The sequence below is a fragment of the Camelus dromedarius genome, chromosome 5 (genome assembly GCF_036321535.1).
Source record: "Camelus dromedarius isolate mCamDro1 chromosome 5, mCamDro1.pat, whole genome shotgun sequence".
NCBI classification, from domain to species: Eukaryota; Metazoa; Chordata; class Mammalia; order Artiodactyla; family Camelidae; genus Camelus; species Camelus dromedarius.
In genome coordinates, this window is record NC_087440.1 from 40,912,695 (window position 1) to 40,934,376 (window position 21,682).

The following is a 21,682-nucleotide window of genomic DNA, read 5'->3' on the forward strand; positions in this document are numbered from 1 at the left end:
CCTTGTAGATTAGCAAATTTAATCATTATTTCAGACTAAGTGTTTTTTCCCCTAAACTTCTGTTAACATATAAGAATACCTAAAAAACTTCCAAGTTTAAGAGGGCAAGAAGTTAAAAAAAAACATGATATTTTTCTATCAATAATGTACTGTTCAGAGAATTTAAACAAAAAACTTTTGAAAGTTTTAAGGTTTAAATACAGTTCTTACACAGGCATATGACAATACTAATTGCATAAAATCAAAGAGGATAACTGCTGACAGGAAATCAAAGTCAGCACATGAATTACACATAATTGACTTTAATAAGCCTTAAATTTAAAGAAACATATTTGAACTTTGTTAAGAAGAAAAAGACTAAATGATAGCTAAATCATGTAAGTCATTCTTCTGTATCCATGGGGACTGGTTCCAGGAGCCCCCACAGATGCTAAAATCCACGGGCATTCAGGTCTCCTATATAAAATGACCTAGTACAGTGAATACAGTTGGCTCTCCATAGCTGCAGATATACACAGATTCAACCAACCTCAGACACAAAGGGCCAACTGCCTAGTCTTTTCCACATGCTAAGCATTTTAAGCATCTTATACATATTAACTCATTTAATCGTCACAATAACCTCATGAAATAGGTGTTATTATCTCCATTTTATAGATGAAGAAACTATTTAATTGACTTGCCTGAGGTTACACAGCTAGAAGGTGGAGAGCTAGGATTTGAAGTAAGGTAAAAATTAGTTCATGGTCTTAATCTTGAATAATATATATTCATGAAATAATTCATTAATATCTTAAATTGGTAAAAATTAATTATATTAAAAAATTATAAAGCAGCAGTGATTTACCTTTATAAAGATAAGAATCTTAGAAATCAAAACTGAGTCACATACAAATATTAGTAAATTATACAGAACACAATGGACAAACTTTGTATTGGATTGCTGAAAATAACGGTGACATCAGGTTAAAATAGAAACAGCATTCAAAACTATTTAATTATGCTGGTTATATTTTACCTGGAACAACAGCAGCTTCTAATGAAATTATTTTAATCTGAGGTATCAGTAACCACTGATTGAGCAAAACAAGAAATTTAACCAAAAAAAAACAAAAAACAAAAACAAAAAAAACTTGTACACTGAGAAAATGCCTCCCTACAGAGCACACAAAGTACTAGAAATGTCAAGTTTTATCTCTGAATTTGCTCAATAATGTTTTAGCATGAAAGTGATGGAAATTATTTCTGGATTAAAAACTAGTTCTTTCTGAATGTTCTGTTTCAAAGAAAAGTTTTCTTTGCTATTTCAAAGGATAAGCTGTAAACTAAAGTGTAATATCAGCTTGTAACATGTAAAAAAAATTCTTTCCACTGGAATTTACCTTTCTTCATGATTTTGTTTATATTAACATTACAAAATCTCCACTGCTTGAAATAGCTCTTGTCACATAGTAGGGGCTCAATAAATACTGGTAGAAGTATGTCTTTTATATTAAAAATTAATAGCTGCTAACTAGTAACATATCAAGCTAGTTTCTCAGGGAAAAAAATCCATCAAGGTATAATAGTAACATACCACTAGAAAATTTTAATAAATTCTAAAACAAGGTACAGAATAAAGTGCTAAAATCCCTTTTACCGAAGTTAAATTCTATTCTCGGTCAATCACAAACATTAGCTATCAGTAATAACATTTTTACAGCTCTTGAATCCATAAAATCACTTATATTAGTTTATGGAGAAACTGATGCCATTCTGAAGCTTAAATTTTCTCTGGAATTACCTAAAGGAAATGCCAATGTCTTTTATCTAATTAAAAAAAAATTTTTTTTGCCTATTTGGGCTACAATGGCAATGGACCTTCAAGGTAAGTTAAGAACTACACAGTATCTATATTTCCAATTTTATTATCAGCAGAGGCTAGTAAAAAGCTCTACATCTTTTTAAGACTAGATGTTCAATTTGTAGGTAATTCAAAACAGTATCCATATTATTGAAATCATAAGAAGAGACTAAAAAGCAATAAAAGAAGCTTAAATAATTTTAATTTTAGACCACTAAATTTAAACCACTAAACTATTTTCTATTTTTACCCTTCTAACTCTTAAATTCTAGAAACAGACAAATGACCAATATATTTTTTATGATAAGAAAATTATACTGTTTTATTTGTTTATAAACATATTATATAATGTCATGTTTAGGTTAGCTTCAAATTTTTGAGATGGACTTTTAAAAAAATTAACACAAATTATTTCAGAAAAAAGAAATCTAATTTAGAAGTATGTTAGAATCTGCTGGGTTTTTAGGTGGAAAAACCTATAAAATTACTTTCATATATTGATGACAAGAAGAAATAAATTCCTTGATTATGTAAAGGGCCTACTTGTATGATCAGAGATAGAAAAATTTTCTTCCTTATTAGGCAGACTCTAGGAACCATATGGGACATGAGAGATAGCATCTTCTTTCTCCTAATACTCAGAAAACAGAAGTAGAAAGATAAAAATATTTTGCTCTACAGTGCTCAATTCAAATAATAAAGCATTGTTAATAACATTAGCAGACTTTGTAATATGGCCTAGACAGACTAGAGTCTAACACTACGAAATATGGCACACAAATTAGCAGTTTTGAAAACTAATTGGAAGAAAGTAGGTCTGTAAACTTAACAACGGTGAGAAACCCACAGTACTTAACTAGAAAATAAGAAGAAACAGTTGCAAAAGTCAGTTACTCATCATGTTTATGTTCTTTTATATCCCTTCTGTCATTAAAGTATTATTTTTGCAGTAAAAGTTAATTTGCTTAAGAACAATTACTGAGATTTCTGGCTTCTCTCTGTTTATCAGAAAAAATAAGGACTGCTAGGTTGGGCTCCCAGATGTGTAAAAGTACAATCCAGTGAGGAGAAAGGACAGGGAAAATGTGCTCGCCCAGACACCAGCGCTACTTACAGAACTTTAAAAAATGAAGTTAGATGCTTCTGCAATCCCCAGGATATTCTATCAAAACCTGAGACAGGAGCCTGGGAAAAAAATATTTTTTGACATCAGATGAGTCTGATGTTAAGAGTTAATGTTACTGACATAGTATCTATGCCCTTGGAATAGTCCCTAGAGCTTAAGAAAAACTCTTCAAGGATATTCAGCTATCCAACTAATTTAATCTATCTACAGATATACAGCGTCACACTCACAACAAAGCAGGTTGAATGGACATCCAACCAAGAATAGTGGAGGAGAAAAAAGGGCTGGATAAAAATAGAGTACTTTGAAAACTCAGTCTATTTTTAGAAACTGCAGATTGTTAAAATAAACAAACATAAAAGGAATTTCTTTTTACCCCATAACTATTCAAGAGTATCAAGTAAATATTTTTCTGGAAAACTCTACTTCTAACCAAAAGCTAGAGTGATTGTCTATGCTCATGTTCATTGTTTTATTGGTGAAGTAGTTACAGAAACCCTAACTCTTGATTTAGATGATGCACCTAGGAAATAATTAATTATTCTTGAGTTCAGTTAAGCCTGCTCACATCAGGGGGAGAGAGAAAACTTGCAAAACAGTTTTTTTCTTTTATGTAGTTTATTTTCGTTTTTAATTTCCGACTATATACCCCACCTTCGTTTGGGAGAAATCTGATATTAATGGGATTAGGGATGGTGGAAGGGACTTCATCTGAAATAACCTTATTAATAAAAATGCACTTTCCCTCGCATAAATCTACAATCCATTAGAAACTGAAAGGATACTGGGATATGTTGTTAAAAAAAAAAACAAAACCCAGCAACATCACCAAAAGTCGCAACATCAGGGAAACATTCCTAAGAAGAGTGATAGGAAAGCACAGAAGAATGCACAAATAACTTTCTCTGAGCCAGCACATTCTGTACAGTAAGTACAGTTGGCCCATGGGTTTGCATTGCACATTTCCACTACTACAGAACTACGTGATGAGTGGTTGGTTGAATCTGCCCATGTGAAAGCACAGAAATGGAGGGTCTACTTTAAAGTTAAATATGAATTTTGGACAATGCGAGGGCCAGCACCCCATCACCTCTGTTGTATTCAACACAAGTTTGCGTCTGTCTAAAAGACAAGGCATCATATGATTTTACTAATACAAAAATTTTTTTAAAAAGAAAAAAAATTTCTGGGGTGGGGGCTACTAAGTGGAAAGTGTCACTAGGGAATTTGGGTGGTAATGGAAAATTCCATGTTTTGTTTGTGGTAAAAATTGATAGGGGTATGTACAATTCTTAAAACTCACTGAACCCAACCCAGGAACCATGCATTTTATTATATGTTAATTAAGCCTTGTTGAAGAGCAGACCATCCCAGTACTAGAAACCTAGGACCTGAGGCAAAATTGGAAAGCTGAGCAGCTTTTGAGGTGCCTTAGAATTTGGGGCTTCACAGAATGGTTTCTTCGCTTGGTTTAAAAATGAGTTGAGTTCTTAGAATTCGATATACTATTGTAATGTAATATAAATACAAAGATTTATTTCCAAAGCAACTTTTAGATTATGTACTTTTCTTGATTATTGATTTCTCTGGCTTAAGTTCCATTATTATAGATAATGGAGAACACATTATTCAAGATTTACCATATTGTTAGTCAAAATAGTGGGAAATTAAAAGTCAAGGCTCTCACTATTATCTTCCAAGTCATCTTTTGTGAGATATGTATAATGACATTAAAAATATACATTACTACTTCTTTTAACCACCTAGGAAGAAAAAAAACAAACATAAACAAACAAACAAGCAAAACTCCATCCATTTACAATCCAAAATATCGGTCATTGGCACAGCACTAAACTGAGCACTTCCAGAATGAACTGGCAAGGATAGCATTAGAGTTCAAATAACTCAAAATGTTGATTTCTCAACCACTTCCCCGATTTCCCACACCTCCCCCCAAAGAAATTAACTCTGAAGAGTTCATTTGATTAAGCAAAATTTGAAAGCAGAAGGATTAAAAAGTGAAAAAGGTGGTGCAGAAATTAGCAGAGGTGGCACTACCTGAAAGCTCATCAGAAAGGGGAGTGAGAACAATATCAGGCAAGAAGGGTTTGGAAGTATGGATCAGAACAGGAGCACTTTTAGCACTGCGTATATACGCCGATGGCAGAGCACATTCACCAATGGATCGGCTTCTCATGGCTTTAAAAAAGGAAAAGAAAGAAGTGGGGAAGGAAAAAAGAAGAGTGACTATAATGAAAGGCTTGTGTCACAGAAAAAGCAGCAACAGAGAAAACTAAAAGATACAAAGGAAGGAAATCTTAAATTAAAACATTTCAGCACAGCAAATACTGGCAAGCTGTAAGAAAAGAAATCAGAGAACACACATGACATTCTGAATGTAAATTTTTGGTGTAAAGCAGGAAAATGCTTTTTATTATTAGCAGTTACAATGGTATAGAACTAAAAACAGCAGACACTTTAATTAGCACTATGTTCTTAAAACCAAAGGTTGAAAAGTTCATTGAATGGAAACGTTGAAAAGAACTCAATATTATTAATTCAAAGAAATTTTTGGTACCATATTTAAGCATTTCTCTGAGTCATTCTTCTTAATGAAGCTGAATTCCAAGAACAAGTTCCTACTTTCACACTCTTCCCTAAAAAGTTTCAAAGTCACTCAAAGGTCTTTTTAGAGACTTTTATTCATAATCTAGAGGATTGAACCTCATGGTTAGTATTTGTTCCTGGTAGAAGAAGAATGCTTGATCAAATCAGTATCTATTTAAAGTTAATAGCATAATTAAAAACTTTTAAGTAGAAACATTTACAGAAAATAGAACTTACAATCAGCGTGAGGAATCAAGTTATTGAGAAAAATAAGTTTATGCGTATTCAAATCTTAAGTATATTATATACAAACTTAAATTTTTAAAGATAAACACTTAAAAACTAGATTAATTTCTAAAAATTTCATTTGTAGTTGTATTTGATAATTTCTTTTAAAAAGTCAACAGTTCACAAAATTAAAGACAAATTTTGACACACTCAGAAATAAATTAATAATCAAGTTTATACTTCCCACATTTTTAACTTATCTTTCAGTTTAGGGATTCTTGAGTAAATGAAGGTTTGTATGAATAGAGAACTTAAAAGAAACAATATTGCATAATATTTGGTGTAATAATGACATTGGTTAAAAATATACATATATATTTGAATGTTACTATGAATTCAAAATCATAGGTTTTCCTGATTACTAGAAACAGCTAGTTCCCTGATGCCTAATCCCTGAGCCGGTCCCTGAAACTTCGTCTCCTCCTACTGTTCTCCTAGGTTGCTGCCACACAGAATTTTATACTATTTCTTGAAAACTGCATGACCCTTCACAACAAAATGGTTTTGTGAGTTCATAATATATTTGGTCTTCTTTTCTTCCTGACACTCCTCCATACTCAAAATGTCATCTCATCTCTGAAGCTTTTAAGACTCTCTCACATAATTAACTTACTAGCAATACAGCAATTGCTTAAACAAGAATTCCTGCTTTTACAAAGCTTACAATCTATTTTTAACAGACAGTATGTTTTACATGTCAGTCTCCCAACTTTTCAAAGGCAAAAATTGTATCTTCTTATCTTTATATCTCTGGTGCCTGGCACACACAAGCTCAAAAAAATCTCTACTGAACAAGTATTCATATTTGGTGCAGCATAGTATTTTGGAAAAAAAAAAAAGCAAAAGTTTCAGTTGTGAATACACAGAGGGGAAAATAAAAAAAATTATTAACCAAAAACTAAACGTCATAATTACTGAAAAAGGATAGAGATTCCCCTCACCCCGACATTTACAAATGTTAGCAAAATAAAGATTCCTTAAGAGCAGCTTTTACGTAAATTTACATGCAGCAAAAACATGGAAGGTTGGACTATATTAAGAAAATGGCAACCTGTCTTCAATGTATGACTTCCCATGTAATATATTAAAGATAAGTGTATTTTAAAATTGAAGCCATACACAAAATGTCAGAATCTGGCCATACTCTTGTTTTCCTGCTAGCTTCTTCTCCTTCTTGTGAAAGTGACCAATAATTTTATAATACAATTTGAAATAAAAGTTGACTTCTAGATAATCCTTCATTAAAACTTATTAGAGCACAGACACAAATATACAGGTAAAACTTGAAGTCTGCTCATTAATACAAAAGGTAAAATACCATCTACAGTTATAATCAGATGTGATTTTTAGAGATATTTCTTTTAAAACTAAATTGAATCAAATTTTCAATTCCACAGATGAATTACAAGTTTTCTTGATTTTCCCCCCTGGGTTAGATAATTCCTTGGCGATAACAATTCTTCTGTTCCTTCTTTCCCACCATCAACCTGAAGAAAGAGCTTGGGCATTTCCCTTGGGACTTTTACCATAATCACAATGGTGTAAGTTTGAGATATGATTCTAAATGAATTTTTCAACAGACTCACATACATAGTAAACAAATTTATAGTAACCACAGGGAAACAGAGTGAGAAGGGATAAACTGGGAGTCTGAGATTTGCAAATACTAACAACTATTGTATAAAATAGATAAAAAACAAATTTCTTCTGTATAGCACAGGGAACTATATTCAATATCTTATAGTAACCTATAAAGAAAAAGAATATGAAAACAAATATATCTATATCTATATATATGTATGACTGAAACATTAGGCTGTACACTAGAAACTGACACATTATAACTAACTATACTTCAATTAAAAAAAACAGAAAAGAGTAATAGCAAAAAAAATTAAAATAAAAATAAAAAAGAACCCCTCCATTTGTTACTGTACTGCAGGTCTTTACGCATACCTGGAAATCAGTCAAGTGCCTAACAGTTGTGCAATCCACACTACAGAATGATTTACAATGGATTAGCTACTGGGATTTGGGGGGATTTACTAATCTAAAGTTTAGATCAGAGAATCTCTGTAAAGCCACTGAAATTCCTACTGCTGCATTTATTTCTAAGCCGTAAGCAGCAGTGATCTCAAATCTGTAATGTGCTTTATGTAGATGGAAGGGTAGTATTGAAAAATAATATCAAGAAGCAAAAACAAATTTTCAAACCTATAAGCATGTCAATTTCTGAAAGCTTCTTATCTTTACTCCTCTCAAAAAAAAAAAAAAAAAAAAAAAGAACAAAGGAAAATAGATGTGCCTTCCCATAAATTCATCTTGGACCATAAAATACACATACTATATCAAAAACTATAACCTTCCCTAAAGAGTTCCCATGTGGCTTAAGAAATTCATGGACAGCAAATGCAATGGATCACTAAAAGCATACAAAAGCATATAAAATATACAGGAGGAGGGCAACTCCTGCTTTTTCTCATTTCTAAAAAGTTACACATATTTCTCCCTATTTATAATTAAGTACTCAAGTGTGTCCACTGGCAGAAATACCTTTTTAAGTCCTCCATTATAACAAACATAAACTACTGGGACATTGTGCTGTACACCAGAAACTGACACATTGTAACTGACTGTACTTCAATAAAAATTAAAATAATAATAACAAAAAACATAAACTAAGAGGAAAATCTGAAAACAAAAGCAAAGATATATTTGTTCCAGAAGTTAAATAACAAGTTTTAAATCCTAACTGTAAACAAGTTACACTGCTTCTTACAAATATATTCTAAAATAAGTCCTAAATTCACTGCATCTCCTTTAAAGTAATTCCTAAGTTCACTGCATCTCCTTTAATATTTGTTGGCATAAGCAAAACTTTACATATGCTATCCAAATAAAATTTTCTAATTAAAATTTAAACTTATGTTTAATATTAATAACATAAAATTTCTTACTCAGGCCATGCTGGATAATCTGAAGGTTAAAGGATTATATGCTATGTTTAATTCTTTTTTTTAAATGTCAGACAAGTTGCCTTTAAGTAAAATAAATGATAAATTCTCTGAGAATTCCTCTCTGAAAATCCTACAGAGCAACCAATAAAATAAGTCTGAATATCATATAACAAAATTACTACTTTGTAAATTTGACCATACACTTTATTACTGTCCTTGTGAATTAAAAGGATATTAGGTGTGTACTTCAGTTTAGACTACTAGTAAAAAAAAAAAAAGTTGTTTTAGGTTAAATTAGTCTTAAAAAGTTATATATATTTTATCCCTCTACTGAGTAATTCAAAGTCATAGGAAATAATATGATAGTTTTAACATGAAAGGAACCAAGTTTGTTATTAAAAGGAATACTGCATAAAAGAGAAATGTTAAGTAAAATCAGAAATATTATCAACATGACTTATTTCTCCCAGTACAAGTCATAAAATTTAGAAATGAACAATGACACAAAGTTTAAAAAGTAAATTAAGAAATTTATAGGTAAATCTGTGGTTATTTCAAATTTCTAAATTATTTTGTTCCTAATGAACATATATATTTTAAATTAATACAGGCATACCTTGTTTATGGTATAAAACACTCTGAAGCATTTTATTGCGCTTCACAGATACTGCGTTTTTTATACAAATTGAAGGTTTGTGAAACGCTGTATCAAGCAAGTCTACAGGCACCATTTGTCCAACAGCATTTGCTCACTTCGTGTCTGTGTCACACTTTGGTAATTCTCACACTATTTAAAACTTTTTCATTATTATTGTATTTGTTGTGGTGAGCAGTGATCTTTGATATCACTATAGTGATTGTTTCGGGGCACCATGAACCATGCCTATGTGATATGACAATGAACTTAACTGATAAACGTTGTGTGTTTTGTGAATGCTCCACCAATGGGCTGTTTCCCCATCTCTCTCCCTATTTCTTGAGACACAATTTTGAAATTAGGCCAATTAATAACCTGACAATGGCCTCTAAGTGCTCAAGTGAAAGGGAGAGTCACACATCTCTCACTTTAAATCAAAAGCTAGAAATGATTAAGTTTAGCAAGGAAGGCTTGTCAAAAGCCATGCAGACCAAAAGCTAGGCCTCTTGTACTAAGCAGCCAAGCTGTGAATGCAAAGGAAAAGCTCTTTAAAGAAATTAACAGTGAACAACCGTAAGTAAAACAAAACGACAACCTATGGAATGGGAGAAATTTTTGCAAATGAAACCAACAAAGGCTTGATCTCCAGAATATATAAGCAGCTCATATGACTTAATAAGAAAAAACCAAACAACCCAATCCAAAAATGGGCAAAAGACCTAAACAAGCAATTCTCCAAGGAAGACATACAAATTATCAATAGGCACATGAAAAACTGCTCAATATCACTCATTATCAGAGAAATGCAAATCAAAACTACAATGAGGTTATCACCTCACACCAGTCAGCACAGCCATCATTCAAAAGTCCACAAATGACAAATGGTGGAGAGGCTGTGGAGAAAAGGGAACCCTCCTACACTGCTGGTGGGAATGCAGTTTGGTGCAGCCACTGTGGAAAACAGTATGGAGATTTCTCAAAAGACCAGGAATAGACTTACCATATGACCCAGGAATCCCGCTCCTAGGCATATATCCAGAAGGAACCCTACTTCAAAAAGACACCTGCACCCCAATGTTCATAGCAGCACTATTTACAATAGCCAAGACATGGAAACAGCCTAAATGTCCATCGACAGATGACTGGATAAAGAAAAGGTGGTATATTTATACAATGGAATACTATTCAGCCATAAAAACCAACAACATAATGCCATTTGCAGCAACATGGATGTACCTGGACAATGTCATTCTAAGTGAAGTAAGCCAGAAAGAGAAAGGAAAATGTCGTATGAGACCACTCATATGTGGAATCTAAAACAAACAAACAAACAAACAAACAAAAACAGAAACAGACTCATACACAGAATACAAACTTGTGGTTGCCAAGGAGGAGAGGGGTGGGAAGGGATAGACTGGGAGTTCAAAATTTGTAGATACTGACAGGCATATGTTGAATAGATAAACAAGATTACACTGTATAGCACAGGGAAATATATACAAGATCTTGCAGTAGCTCACAGTGAAAGAAAATGTGACAATGAATATATGCATGTTCATGTATAACTGAAAAATTGTGCTCTACACTGGAAGTTGACACAACATTGTAAAATGACTATAACTCAATAAAAAAAAGTTGTTTTTTTTTTTTAAAAAGAAAAGAAATAAACAGTGAACAGACTAACTGCTGATATGGAGAAAGTTTTTGTTGTCTGGAAACAAGATCTAACAGCCAGAACATTCTCTTACAACAAATCCTAATCCAGAGCAAGGTCCTAACTCTCTTCAATTCTAGGAAGGCTGAGAGAGGTGAGTAAGCTGTAGAAGAGAAGTCTGAAGCTAGCAGAGTTGGTTCATGAGATTTAAAGAAAGAAGCCATCATCATAACATAAAAGTGCAAGTGGTGATGTAGAAGCTGTAGCAAGTTACCCAGAAGATCTAACTAAGATCATTAATGAAGGTGGCTACATTACACAAAAGATTTTCAACGTGGACACAACAGTCTTCCAGTGGAAGAAGATGCTATCGAGGACTTTCACAGCTAGAGAAGTCAGTGGCTGGCTTCAAAGAACAGGCTGACTCTCTTAGGGGCTAATGCAGCAGGTGGTGACTAAGTTGAAGCCCATGCTCGTTTACCATTCTGAAAATCCTAGGGGCCCTTAAGAATTATCCTAAACTGACGTGGTCTGTGCTCTATCAGTGGAACAGCACATCTGTTTACAACATACTGAATACTTCAAGCCCACTGTTGAGACCTACTGCTCAGAAAAAAAGATTCCTTTCAAAATATTACTGCTCATTGACAAGGCACCTGGTCACCCAAGCTCTGATGGAGATGTACAATGAGATTCGTGTTGTTTTCATGCCGGCTAACACATCCACTCTGCAGCCCATGGATCAATGAGTCATTTCAACTTTCAAGTCTGATTCTTTAAGAAATACATCTCATGAGGCTATAGCTGCCAAAGATGGTGATTCCTCTAATGGATCTGGGCAAAGTCCATTGAAAACCTTCTGGGAAGGATTCACCATTCTAGATGCCATTATTAAGAACATTCGTGATTTACAGGAAGTGGTCAAAACGTTAACATTAACAGCAGTTTGGAAGAAGTTCATTCCAACTCTTATCAATAACTTTAGTGGAGGAAGTAACTACAAACATGGTAGAAAAAAGAACAGAACTAGCCTGAGAATATGACTGAATTGTTTCAGTCTAACATAAAACTTAATAGATGAGAAGTTTCTTCTCATGAATGAGAAAAGAAAGCAGTCTTGAGGTGGAACCTATTCCTGGTGAAGATGTTGTGAAGATTGTTCAAATGGCAATCAATGATTTAAAATATCACATAAATTTAGCTGATAAAGCTCTGGCAGGGTTTGAGAGGACTGATTACACTTTTGAAAGAAGTTCTACTGTGAGTAAAATGCTATCAAACAGCATTGGATGCTACAGAGAAATTGTTTGTGAAAGGAAGAATCAATCAATGTGCAAACTTTGTCAATGGTCTTTAAGAAACTGCCACAGTCACCTCAACCTTCAGCTACCACCACCCTGATCAGCCAGTAGCCATTAACATCGAGACAAAACCCTCTACCAGCAAAAAGAAGGTTTTGAATTGCTGAAGGTTCTGATTGATGGTCAGCATTTTTAGCAATATTTTTAATCAAGGTATGTACATTGTTTCTTTAGAAATAATGCTACTGCACACTTAACAGATTGCAGTACAGTGTAAACATAACTTTTATATGCACTGGGAAACCAAAAAATTCATGTGACCCACTTTATTGGGATATTTGCTTTATTGGGGTGGTCTGGAACCGAATCCACAATATCTCCTAAGGTATGCCTGTACGCTTTAATTTTTAAAAAGCAGTTTTAGGTTTGCAGAAATATTGAGTGCCAAGTACAAAGAGTAAGAATACATCCCTTTCTCTTTTCATCCCCACCTCGAGTCTCCCCAAGTACTGACATCTTGCATTAGTGTGGTATATTTTCTACAACTGATGAGCCAATACTGACACAGTATTACTAACAAAAGCCCATTCTTTACATTAGGGATCACTCTTTATGTTGTACATTCTATGAGCTTTTGACAAATGCATAATAACATGTGTACACCATTACAGTATCATACAGAACAGTTTTACTGCTTTAAAAACCCTGTTCTCTACCTATTTGTCCCTCCTTGTTGCTCTGTTCCCCATCCCCCACCCCCAGCAACCAGTGACGTTTTTACCATTTCTTTAGTTTGCCCTTTTCCAGAATGTCATATTGTTGAAATCATACAGTATAAAGCCTCTCAAGTTGGTGATTTTACTATGCATTTGGGACTCCTCCATATTTTCTCCATGGCCTGATGGCTCACTTTTTTTTTTCTTTTCACTTCTTGTCAGTGAATAATATTCCGTTGTGTGGATATACCACAGTTTCTTACTCTATTCACCTATTTAAGAATAACTTGGTTGATTCCAAGTTTTGGCAACTAGGAATAAAGCTGCTACAAACATCTAGCAGATGTCTGTGTGGACACAGGTTTTCAACTTACCTGGGTAAATGTCAAAGGTGGTCTGATTCTATGGTAAGAGTATCATAAGTTTTTTAAGAAACTATCAAACTGTCTTCCAAAGTGGCTGTACCATTTTGCATTCCCATGAACAATGAGAGTTACTATTTCTCTATATCCTTGTCAGCATTTGGTGCTGTCACTGTTTTGGATTTCAGCCATTCTAGTAGGTGTGTAGTGGTATTTCACTGTTTTAAGGGCAACTTAATTTCCAATCCTATAGATTAAAACTACAGACATATCTGTATATAAGTACAAAGTATAGATTTATATATAACTTTATTCTGGTCCGTTTTTAACAGCATAAAGTTGGAAATAAACTAAATGTCCATCTTCAGGATAGAGGTTAAATTATGGTACTGCCCTGTAATAAAATCTGATGCAAGAAGTTCAACATTTTTTGATATGTAATTATCTTTAAGATATATCATTATAGCTTGACTTCATTGCCTACCACTCTAGTCTTTCTTTATTTTACACTTCAGCCACTCTGGCTTCCTTACTCTTCCTTAAATACTAAAGCACACTCCTGCTCCAGGGCTTTTATTCTTTTCCTTCTGCCTGGAACACTCTTCCCCCAGATACTTGCTATCACTTTATTCAGGTTTCTGTTCTTATATCATATTGACCAGACAGGCTTTCACTGACCTACCTATCTAAAACAGTCCCATTTCTCCATCCTAGGACTCTTGTCCCTTATCCTGCTTTACTTTTCTTCATAGTACTTAATACCTCCTGATATGTTTGGTTTATCTGCTTATTGTATGCCTCCCCTGACACTAGAATTGCCAACTTCAATGGACTTTATTTGCTTTGTTCACACATACATCATCAATGCTTAGAACAGGGTTTCCATAGCAAATACTTAAAAGTATTTTTTTTTATTTGAATGTCTAAAAGCCATGATTCCCCACAGTGTATACATTATGCTGTATACCTGGTTTTAGAGGAATGCTTTAAAAACTAGTAACAGCAGTTATCTCTAATGAGATGAGGGTGGGGAGTACTGATGAGGGAAAGACTTACTAGAAGGTATATGCTTTATCACAGTTTGAATTCTTAACTATGTACATTCCCTAAGAACATAAAAAATTAATTTAAAAATTTAAGAAAACATTATGTCAAAAGGCAAACTCAATTGAATCTGTTGTCCCTTTTAGTATTTTCCAACTTTATGCAGGCACCTTTCTAAACAAAATTTGTAATGCTTTAAAACTTTTTATTTGATATATTAGTTCAATGAACAAGCCAGACTAGACAGTTTTGCCAGAGGCACCAAAGTAAACATAGTCAGGTATGCATTTAAGATGAATATTTTACTCATTATATGCTTTTGTAAAGATTAGAAATATGCTAACATGTTAGCAATGATTACTTCTCATTAGACAGCTAATATGTTTTTATGTTTCTTTGAACTTTACTTTCCACACTATGCATAAAATATTTCTATGATCAGAAATATATATATAAGGAACTTTTTTTTAAAGATTCAAGTTTTAAGTAAAACAAAGTAAAATTTTAAACTTAAAAGAACAATTCCTTCTTAACCAATATAGAAATATTTTCTAGAAATGTGACATTAACATAAAATGAAGAAAAGCATTTCAGATACAATCAAATCTTGCTAAGAATTTCAAAATGTAATTCTATACCAAAATGTCTAAGTATTATATTAATCTCTGTGCATCAGTATCCTTTTCCCTTGTATAATTTCTTATTCTTCCTGCTTGACATATACAACCAATATAATTTTATGCTTATTTTATAGACAGAAGACAATTGTGAAATTTTTCTTTTAAAAAAATTTTTAAAACTAAGCATTTTAAATTCATTTAAAATCTTTAATTTCCCTATTCTCTTTCTACTTTTGTTTTTTTCCTTTAGAACTGTAATTCTTATTAACATTTTAGAACCCATTATTTTATAGAAGACACAACCTTACAACAGTTTAAATCTCTTTAAAATGATGTGTTTTTCACTGATTACCATCAAATATAGATACATGTCCACAGAAAATTCTCCTTCCACAGAATTACAGATTATAAAGCCTGAAGTAACTTCAAGCAATTCTGTTACAGGCATGGGAGTTACTATCAGTCTCACCACACAGATGAAATAAGTAAAGCTTAGAAAGTTCAGTAAACTGTTTAAGGTTATCTAGTTACTTAGTGATAAAAGAGAGTGAAAAAGAGAGATTAGGACAAGCCCTCTTGTTTTTCATTGCAGCACTCTTTCTACTACAACAAACACCAAGGTATAAATCTCTGAGAGGAAAGGGGATAAGATGGTCCACAGTATGCTGAGTGATCCTACATCCATAAATTCTTCCCATTACTGCTCTTTGTTGCTGTTTCCAAGACTATAGAAATTTCTTCCATGCCTATTGAAAGCAGGAAGGAACCTGGCAATATACTCCACCTTAGCCTCAGCTGTCTGCAAGTAACGAGCATGAATTCCTCACTAGAAGTCTGTGAAGCCAAAATAATTGTATAACTGTAGCACCGAAAATAAGCTACCCTAATCTTCCACATTTATGAGTATATTCGCTTAGTACCAACCATACCAGTAAATGCATGAGTTCTGTAAAGTGAATCAGAGTTCTACTTCTTCAGTTCTGTAAAATAAGTTTAAAATTATTGATATCTACAATAAATAAACTACATAAAAACAGTAATGTGAGGTGCATCTTAATAGCATAAAAGGGTAACACAGCATGTCACTGGACTCTTAAGTACTACTGAAAAAAGGATTTTGCCATAGAAGCTTTTCATTTAACAACAAAAACCAACTGATGAGAAAACTGTGTATTTACATATTACTAAGGACTATAAACATACTGCCCCACACAATTCTCATGATTTCACAGAGTACATACCAACAGTTTTTTGCCGTACTATACTCCTCGCCTTTTCTGTTCCTGGGGAACCAGTGGTTGTTGCACTTCTCTGTCTCATTGGGGCTTGGCCAGGCTGATCGCGACTCCATCCTCTAGAAAACGACTTGTCAACTGAAACTTTCTGAAATTCGTGTCCCACTCCTAGAATGTAGATTTTCAATCTCAGTGTAGTCACCTCATCAATAATCTCTTCAAATTATTGTGCCACTGCACCTCAGATTCTTAGGTTTACTTATAATGTATTATTATAAAGTAACTAGATAAAATGTTGTGTACTGTAAGGCTTTTTTGAACTTGATTTTATGTACAACTCACATTTCAAAACTGAGGCAGAATTCTAAAAATACACCATCAACAACAGACTATTATAAATCCTCCGCCACCCCCTTGCTTCATAACAGAAGTGAAACATTCAGACAAGCAAAAAAGGATAGGAAATGAGCTAACCAAAATCCAATCTGCCAATAATAGCCACTTGGGAAATAAACAGTCCAGAAAAAATCAGTCTGGTCACATACTTACCACTCTGGACTACTATTTAAGTATGAAATGTGACTCAGATGTAATCTCTGGATAGCAACTAATTATTAAGAGTGAAAAATACTGGCAAACCAAGAATTACAAAAACATGTATTAATGATATAATCACTATGTTACTGTCCCTCTCTACCATGTTAACATTACATGGATATATAATACACATCTCGGGAATGTTTGCTTTTAGTTAAAACTAAGAGAATGCTTTCAAAAAAATTTTTCAAATAATTCTTTTTAAACAGAATTAACATGAAATCACCTAAGTTCTAATAAAAAATCATGTAAGATAAAAAGGAAGAGTGTTTTATAAGTTTCCATTTTGGTTAATTGTTAAAAATAAAATATTTCAGATCCTGAAGTATTATTTAACTTTACCTAGATATGTACAGAACAATGTACATTAAATACTTTATTTCTCTCCAAAATTACTACTGACTTTAAGGTTCTTGAAGAAAAATTACAAGGTACCTAAATGTTTCACTGTTGCAATTTTTTCACTTTCAGAATAAATTAAGGAGGAAACAATTAAGAGAAAATATGACTTTTACCCTCACTCCTCTCCCTGGCTTGATTTTCCCAGACCGAATTATTTAAACAAATTTATATGGAGCATCTCTGTGAACTCTTACCTTTCCCTTTGTGCTTTTTTTGTTTCTGTTCACTCAGCTTATCCAATGGTAAATCACTGAGATCCAAACTATATAAATTTCTAGCTAAAACTTTAGTTAGTGTCTCCATAGTCAGTGACCATTCAGTGGCTAACTCTTCCCAATAGGTCAACGATGACAATACCGAGAGTAAGTCATCCCAAAGCTCACGGGAGATATACACATTTAGATTTGCTTTGATCCAGGCAACTATAAGAGTCTATAAAAAACAAATAATCAGAATTAACAATGAAATATGTTCAAAATAAGATATTCAATTATTAAAAAATTACTAAAAACAAGAACTTAAACCACATAATATCCATGATATCCTTTCTTGGTACATAATACTTATAAAAGTAATCCATGCAATCATTAGCATCTACTATACATTTCAACAACTGCCAATTCCCAACATTCTAACATTAGGACAAGTTACCAAAACTGAAAAGAAACCTCCGTAAAGAATTATTCTTCATGCTGCACTACATTAATGTTAAATAAATATTGTTTAAAGAGATCAAAGTCTCCACACTTATTAAGCACTGAAATTATTGAGTAGTGAATAGTTATTGAACTAAAACACCAAAACCTACATTCTCAAATTAAAGATGGGAATCACTAACTATACAATTTGAATATTCTTAAAAAAAAGTTATTAGAGATGTACTTAATTTACTGAAATGTATTTTTGAAAAATTATATGTAAACTAAAGGATAAAATTAAATTTCACTTTAAAGACACCAGAGGAATTAAAGATGTTCTGTAACAAATCCAATCACAGAATGAAAACTTATTCATAAAAGGGCAGAAATTACTGACCAGGCAGTACCCTGAGATTTTATAGATTTCTACCGAAGATATATTCTCCTATCAAAGAAACAAGTCACAAAATGAAGGATTTTTCAGAAGTTTAACTTAACAAATTTTACTAAGGAATTCATAAAAATTCATTATAAATTTATACATTAAATGTAAAGATTAAAATGAGCTAAGTTTACAATGTAAAACAGTAACAACTAGTGACTCTCCATTCTACTTTTAAACATTCAGAGGACAAAAAGTTATTCCACGTAGCAAGCTAAAATTTTGTCTTCTGATAGTGCTCACTATTGAGTTAGTTTTAACAATGGGAAAACAAAAAGACTACTGAAGTCAAGAGAAGTTTAGATAATAAATGTAGCTGGTTTCAAAGACTTATTCTCTACCAGAAGCGAATTTGAAGTAAACTAGAATAATCTGAGGGAAAATATTAATTTGAATGGCTACATTAATGGCCAAGAATTAGATCTGAGATAGCTTTTATCTCTGACATTAAGAACCATTTTATCCATGTATTTATATTTAATGTGTCAGGTTAAAAAGTGTTAGTTTGCTTTCTATTTTCCAAATAATCCATAATATATTTAAAGTCAGTACTCTATCTTTGGTTTGGAAAACACAATATGTAATTCCTACATAATGAACTACCACTGTATTTCAAATGAGGATATGAAGAGAATAAAGCCTTACAGAATAGAATGATAGAAAGAATCTTAATTTACTTTTTCTTTACTACAGAACAACTTAAAAGAAAGTTTTGTTTTTCTAACAATCCCAGAGACTTAGAAACACATAAAGCAAAGAATCAAGCCATTATTCATGAAGCCTTCTGGTAGCTTTTTGCCGTCATACATTAAGTGTACCACACAAGAGCTAAAGTCAATATCATCGGCCTGTTTTAACAGTTTTTTTCCACAGACCTGGTATTTTCTCTACTCTACTAGGTTGTGAGTTTGTATGTATGGCAAACAACCTATTTAGATAAGCAACTTTTATTTGGCTCTACAAAAGATCCTTTAATATGAAATGATTTCTGATTTAAAGCTTTTCCCCCAGGTAACAAGTTCAGGGCTCAATGAATCTGAAGAAAAAATACGTATCTATCCACCTATTTATCTATTTATTTATTTATTTTTATTGCCTGGAAAAGTGGTCCTGCAAGTCGACCTGCCAAGGTCATATTTTTTTTCCCCTGGAACTGTAGGAAAGTTTGTGATGGCATCTTCAGTACAGACTCCGTGACTCTGAGCAACACAAGCAGCATCTGTTCCCTTAAAGTAAAAAAATTAATTAATGTTTGCTTCTTGCATATGTTTGCTTTCGTTTAATGAATAACTTTCAAATTAATACTTGTTATAAAAATGGTATTATCTTTCAATAACTCAAGTATCTTCCAAATTTTTAGAATTCTTTAAATATTAAAATTAAAGATTCCATTTTATAAATCTGTACCAGCCATTTTTAAGCCATTTCTCAACCACAATACTTCTTTCTCATCAAATAAAAATATATACAAAAAGCTGGGGGAGAAAAACTGAAAATTGCTCCCATTACCCCAACCCACAAATCAAGTTGTGACCTTAGGGAGCTGTCTGAAGAATATTCATCTAACTTTATATACAATATAGTTCTACCTTGATGCCTGTCCATCTAATTTATCTTTACAATATGGAGAACAACTACAAATCAAGAATTGTACCAGGTTCAATTTTTAAAACTACATATTTTAAGATTAATAGATCACAATGAGCCAGACAAGTAATCGAGGACCATCACTCTATCGCTTCTTTCCATTCTTTTTAGTCTGGCCATCTTTTAACCGTTTATTCTCTTTGTGTACTGGGAGTCAAGCCAATTCTATTATATTATCCTCAGCTTGCCTCTTTCTCCTAGATGCTTATTATTAAGACCATAAAATTACCTTATTTGTAACTGATAATTCAAAAACTGATTCAACCTCATGCCAAAAAAAAAAAACCAAAACAGAGGCTGACAAGGGGAACTTCAGCTGGGTGTACAGTCAGGCTAATAGCCCAGGTCTATCACAGCCTCCTCCTCTTTTGCTTACTGGCAGGCCCATTCCAGGTGTAGTAATATGTGGGACAGTCTATGTGAGTAATGTGGCAGAGGCAAGAGGTCCCAGATCTAGATACAATGGTTTTTCTGGGAAGTGTGGGCAGAACTAAATAGAAAAGCATCACTCAGTGAAAGATATTCTGAATTTAACCAAACAAATGCATGCACTCAACTCACAAAATAAAAATTAGAGGTGACAGTGTTTGTAATCTCAGGCTTCAAGCATTGCTACCAGAAATGAAAAGCCATTTGAAATCAATGACATATGCAATAAAGAAAAGATTTTCCAAATAAATCTTTCCGACTTGTGGTCAAACCATAACTCACTCATATATTAGATAACCTTTTGCTTTGTAATAATGATTTTAATTCATAAAGTCTTATAAACCAATGTAAATATGTGAGCAATCCCTCATGCTGCTATGACTTCAAGGGAACTTATAAAAATTAAGAAAAAATTCTAAAATTGTGTTCCACATAGCAAATCTTTCACTTTAACCTGGCTCAACAGCACTGATTCAAAGTATATAAAAAGAAAAAAGGGGGATGGACTAACAAAAGAATGGTCCAAAGTAGCACTGTTATTGGCTTATAATAACTTGGGCTCTGAAGTCAGAAGGACCACAGTTCAAATCTCAGCTGTGTGAACAATGACAAATTACTTAATCTCTTTGTGCCTAAGAGTCACCCTGTAAAACAGAGATATTATCTACCTCTTGGGTGCTACCAGGATTAAGAAAAAAATGCATGCAAAAATATTAAAAAGATACTTGACACAGAAAAATGCTCCAAATAATTAACAGTAACTACTTCTATATGTAACTATATCAATATTGTTAATAAAAGTTTTTTCAAAATAAAACTATTTTCCCACATGTAACAAAACATAAAATATAAAAACTATCCCGCTTTTTAAGAATGAGTCAAAGGAGGAAAATTATATATGTATAAGGATGTTCATTATCCTCGCCTCCTCCAACAATAAAATAAGTAACTACATATCAAGCAACAAATGACTGGTTAAGAAAATGATGGTACATACATATGGCATAATACTATGTGACTGTGTGTGTGGTGTGGTGCCCTTAAGTGAACCAGGTGTTCACCAAAGGGCAAACAATGATTACCTCTAGAGAGTGAGCTTTTGGGCAACGTTTTAAAAAAATTTTTCTTTGTTTGAAT

At 32.9% G+C, this 21,682-nt stretch overlaps 1 protein-coding gene across 10 annotated transcripts in view; it reads right to left on the reverse strand.

Annotated features, from left to right (window-relative positions):
• RALGAPA1 (Ral GTPase activating protein catalytic subunit alpha 1) overlaps positions 1–21,682 on the reverse strand; it is a 204,683-nt gene that overhangs the window by 116,031 nt on the left and 66,970 nt on the right. For 7 of the 10 annotated variants that reach the window (XM_031453588.2, XM_031453590.2, XM_064485899.1 and 4 more), the window contains exons 14-17: positions 19,566–19,695; positions 17,584–17,821; positions 16,397–16,558; positions 5,028–5,168 (exon numbers count right to left, since the gene is read on the reverse strand). In XM_031453588.2, the coding sequence (XP_031309448.2) occupies positions 5,028–5,168; positions 16,397–16,558; positions 17,584–17,821; positions 19,566–19,695 (671 nt within the window). The remainder of the gene's footprint in view (positions 1–5,027; positions 5,169–16,396; positions 16,559–17,583; positions 17,822–19,565; positions 19,696–21,682) is intronic. The other 3 variants (XM_064485901.1, XM_064485900.1, XM_010983795.3) reach the window with 1 other exon arrangement.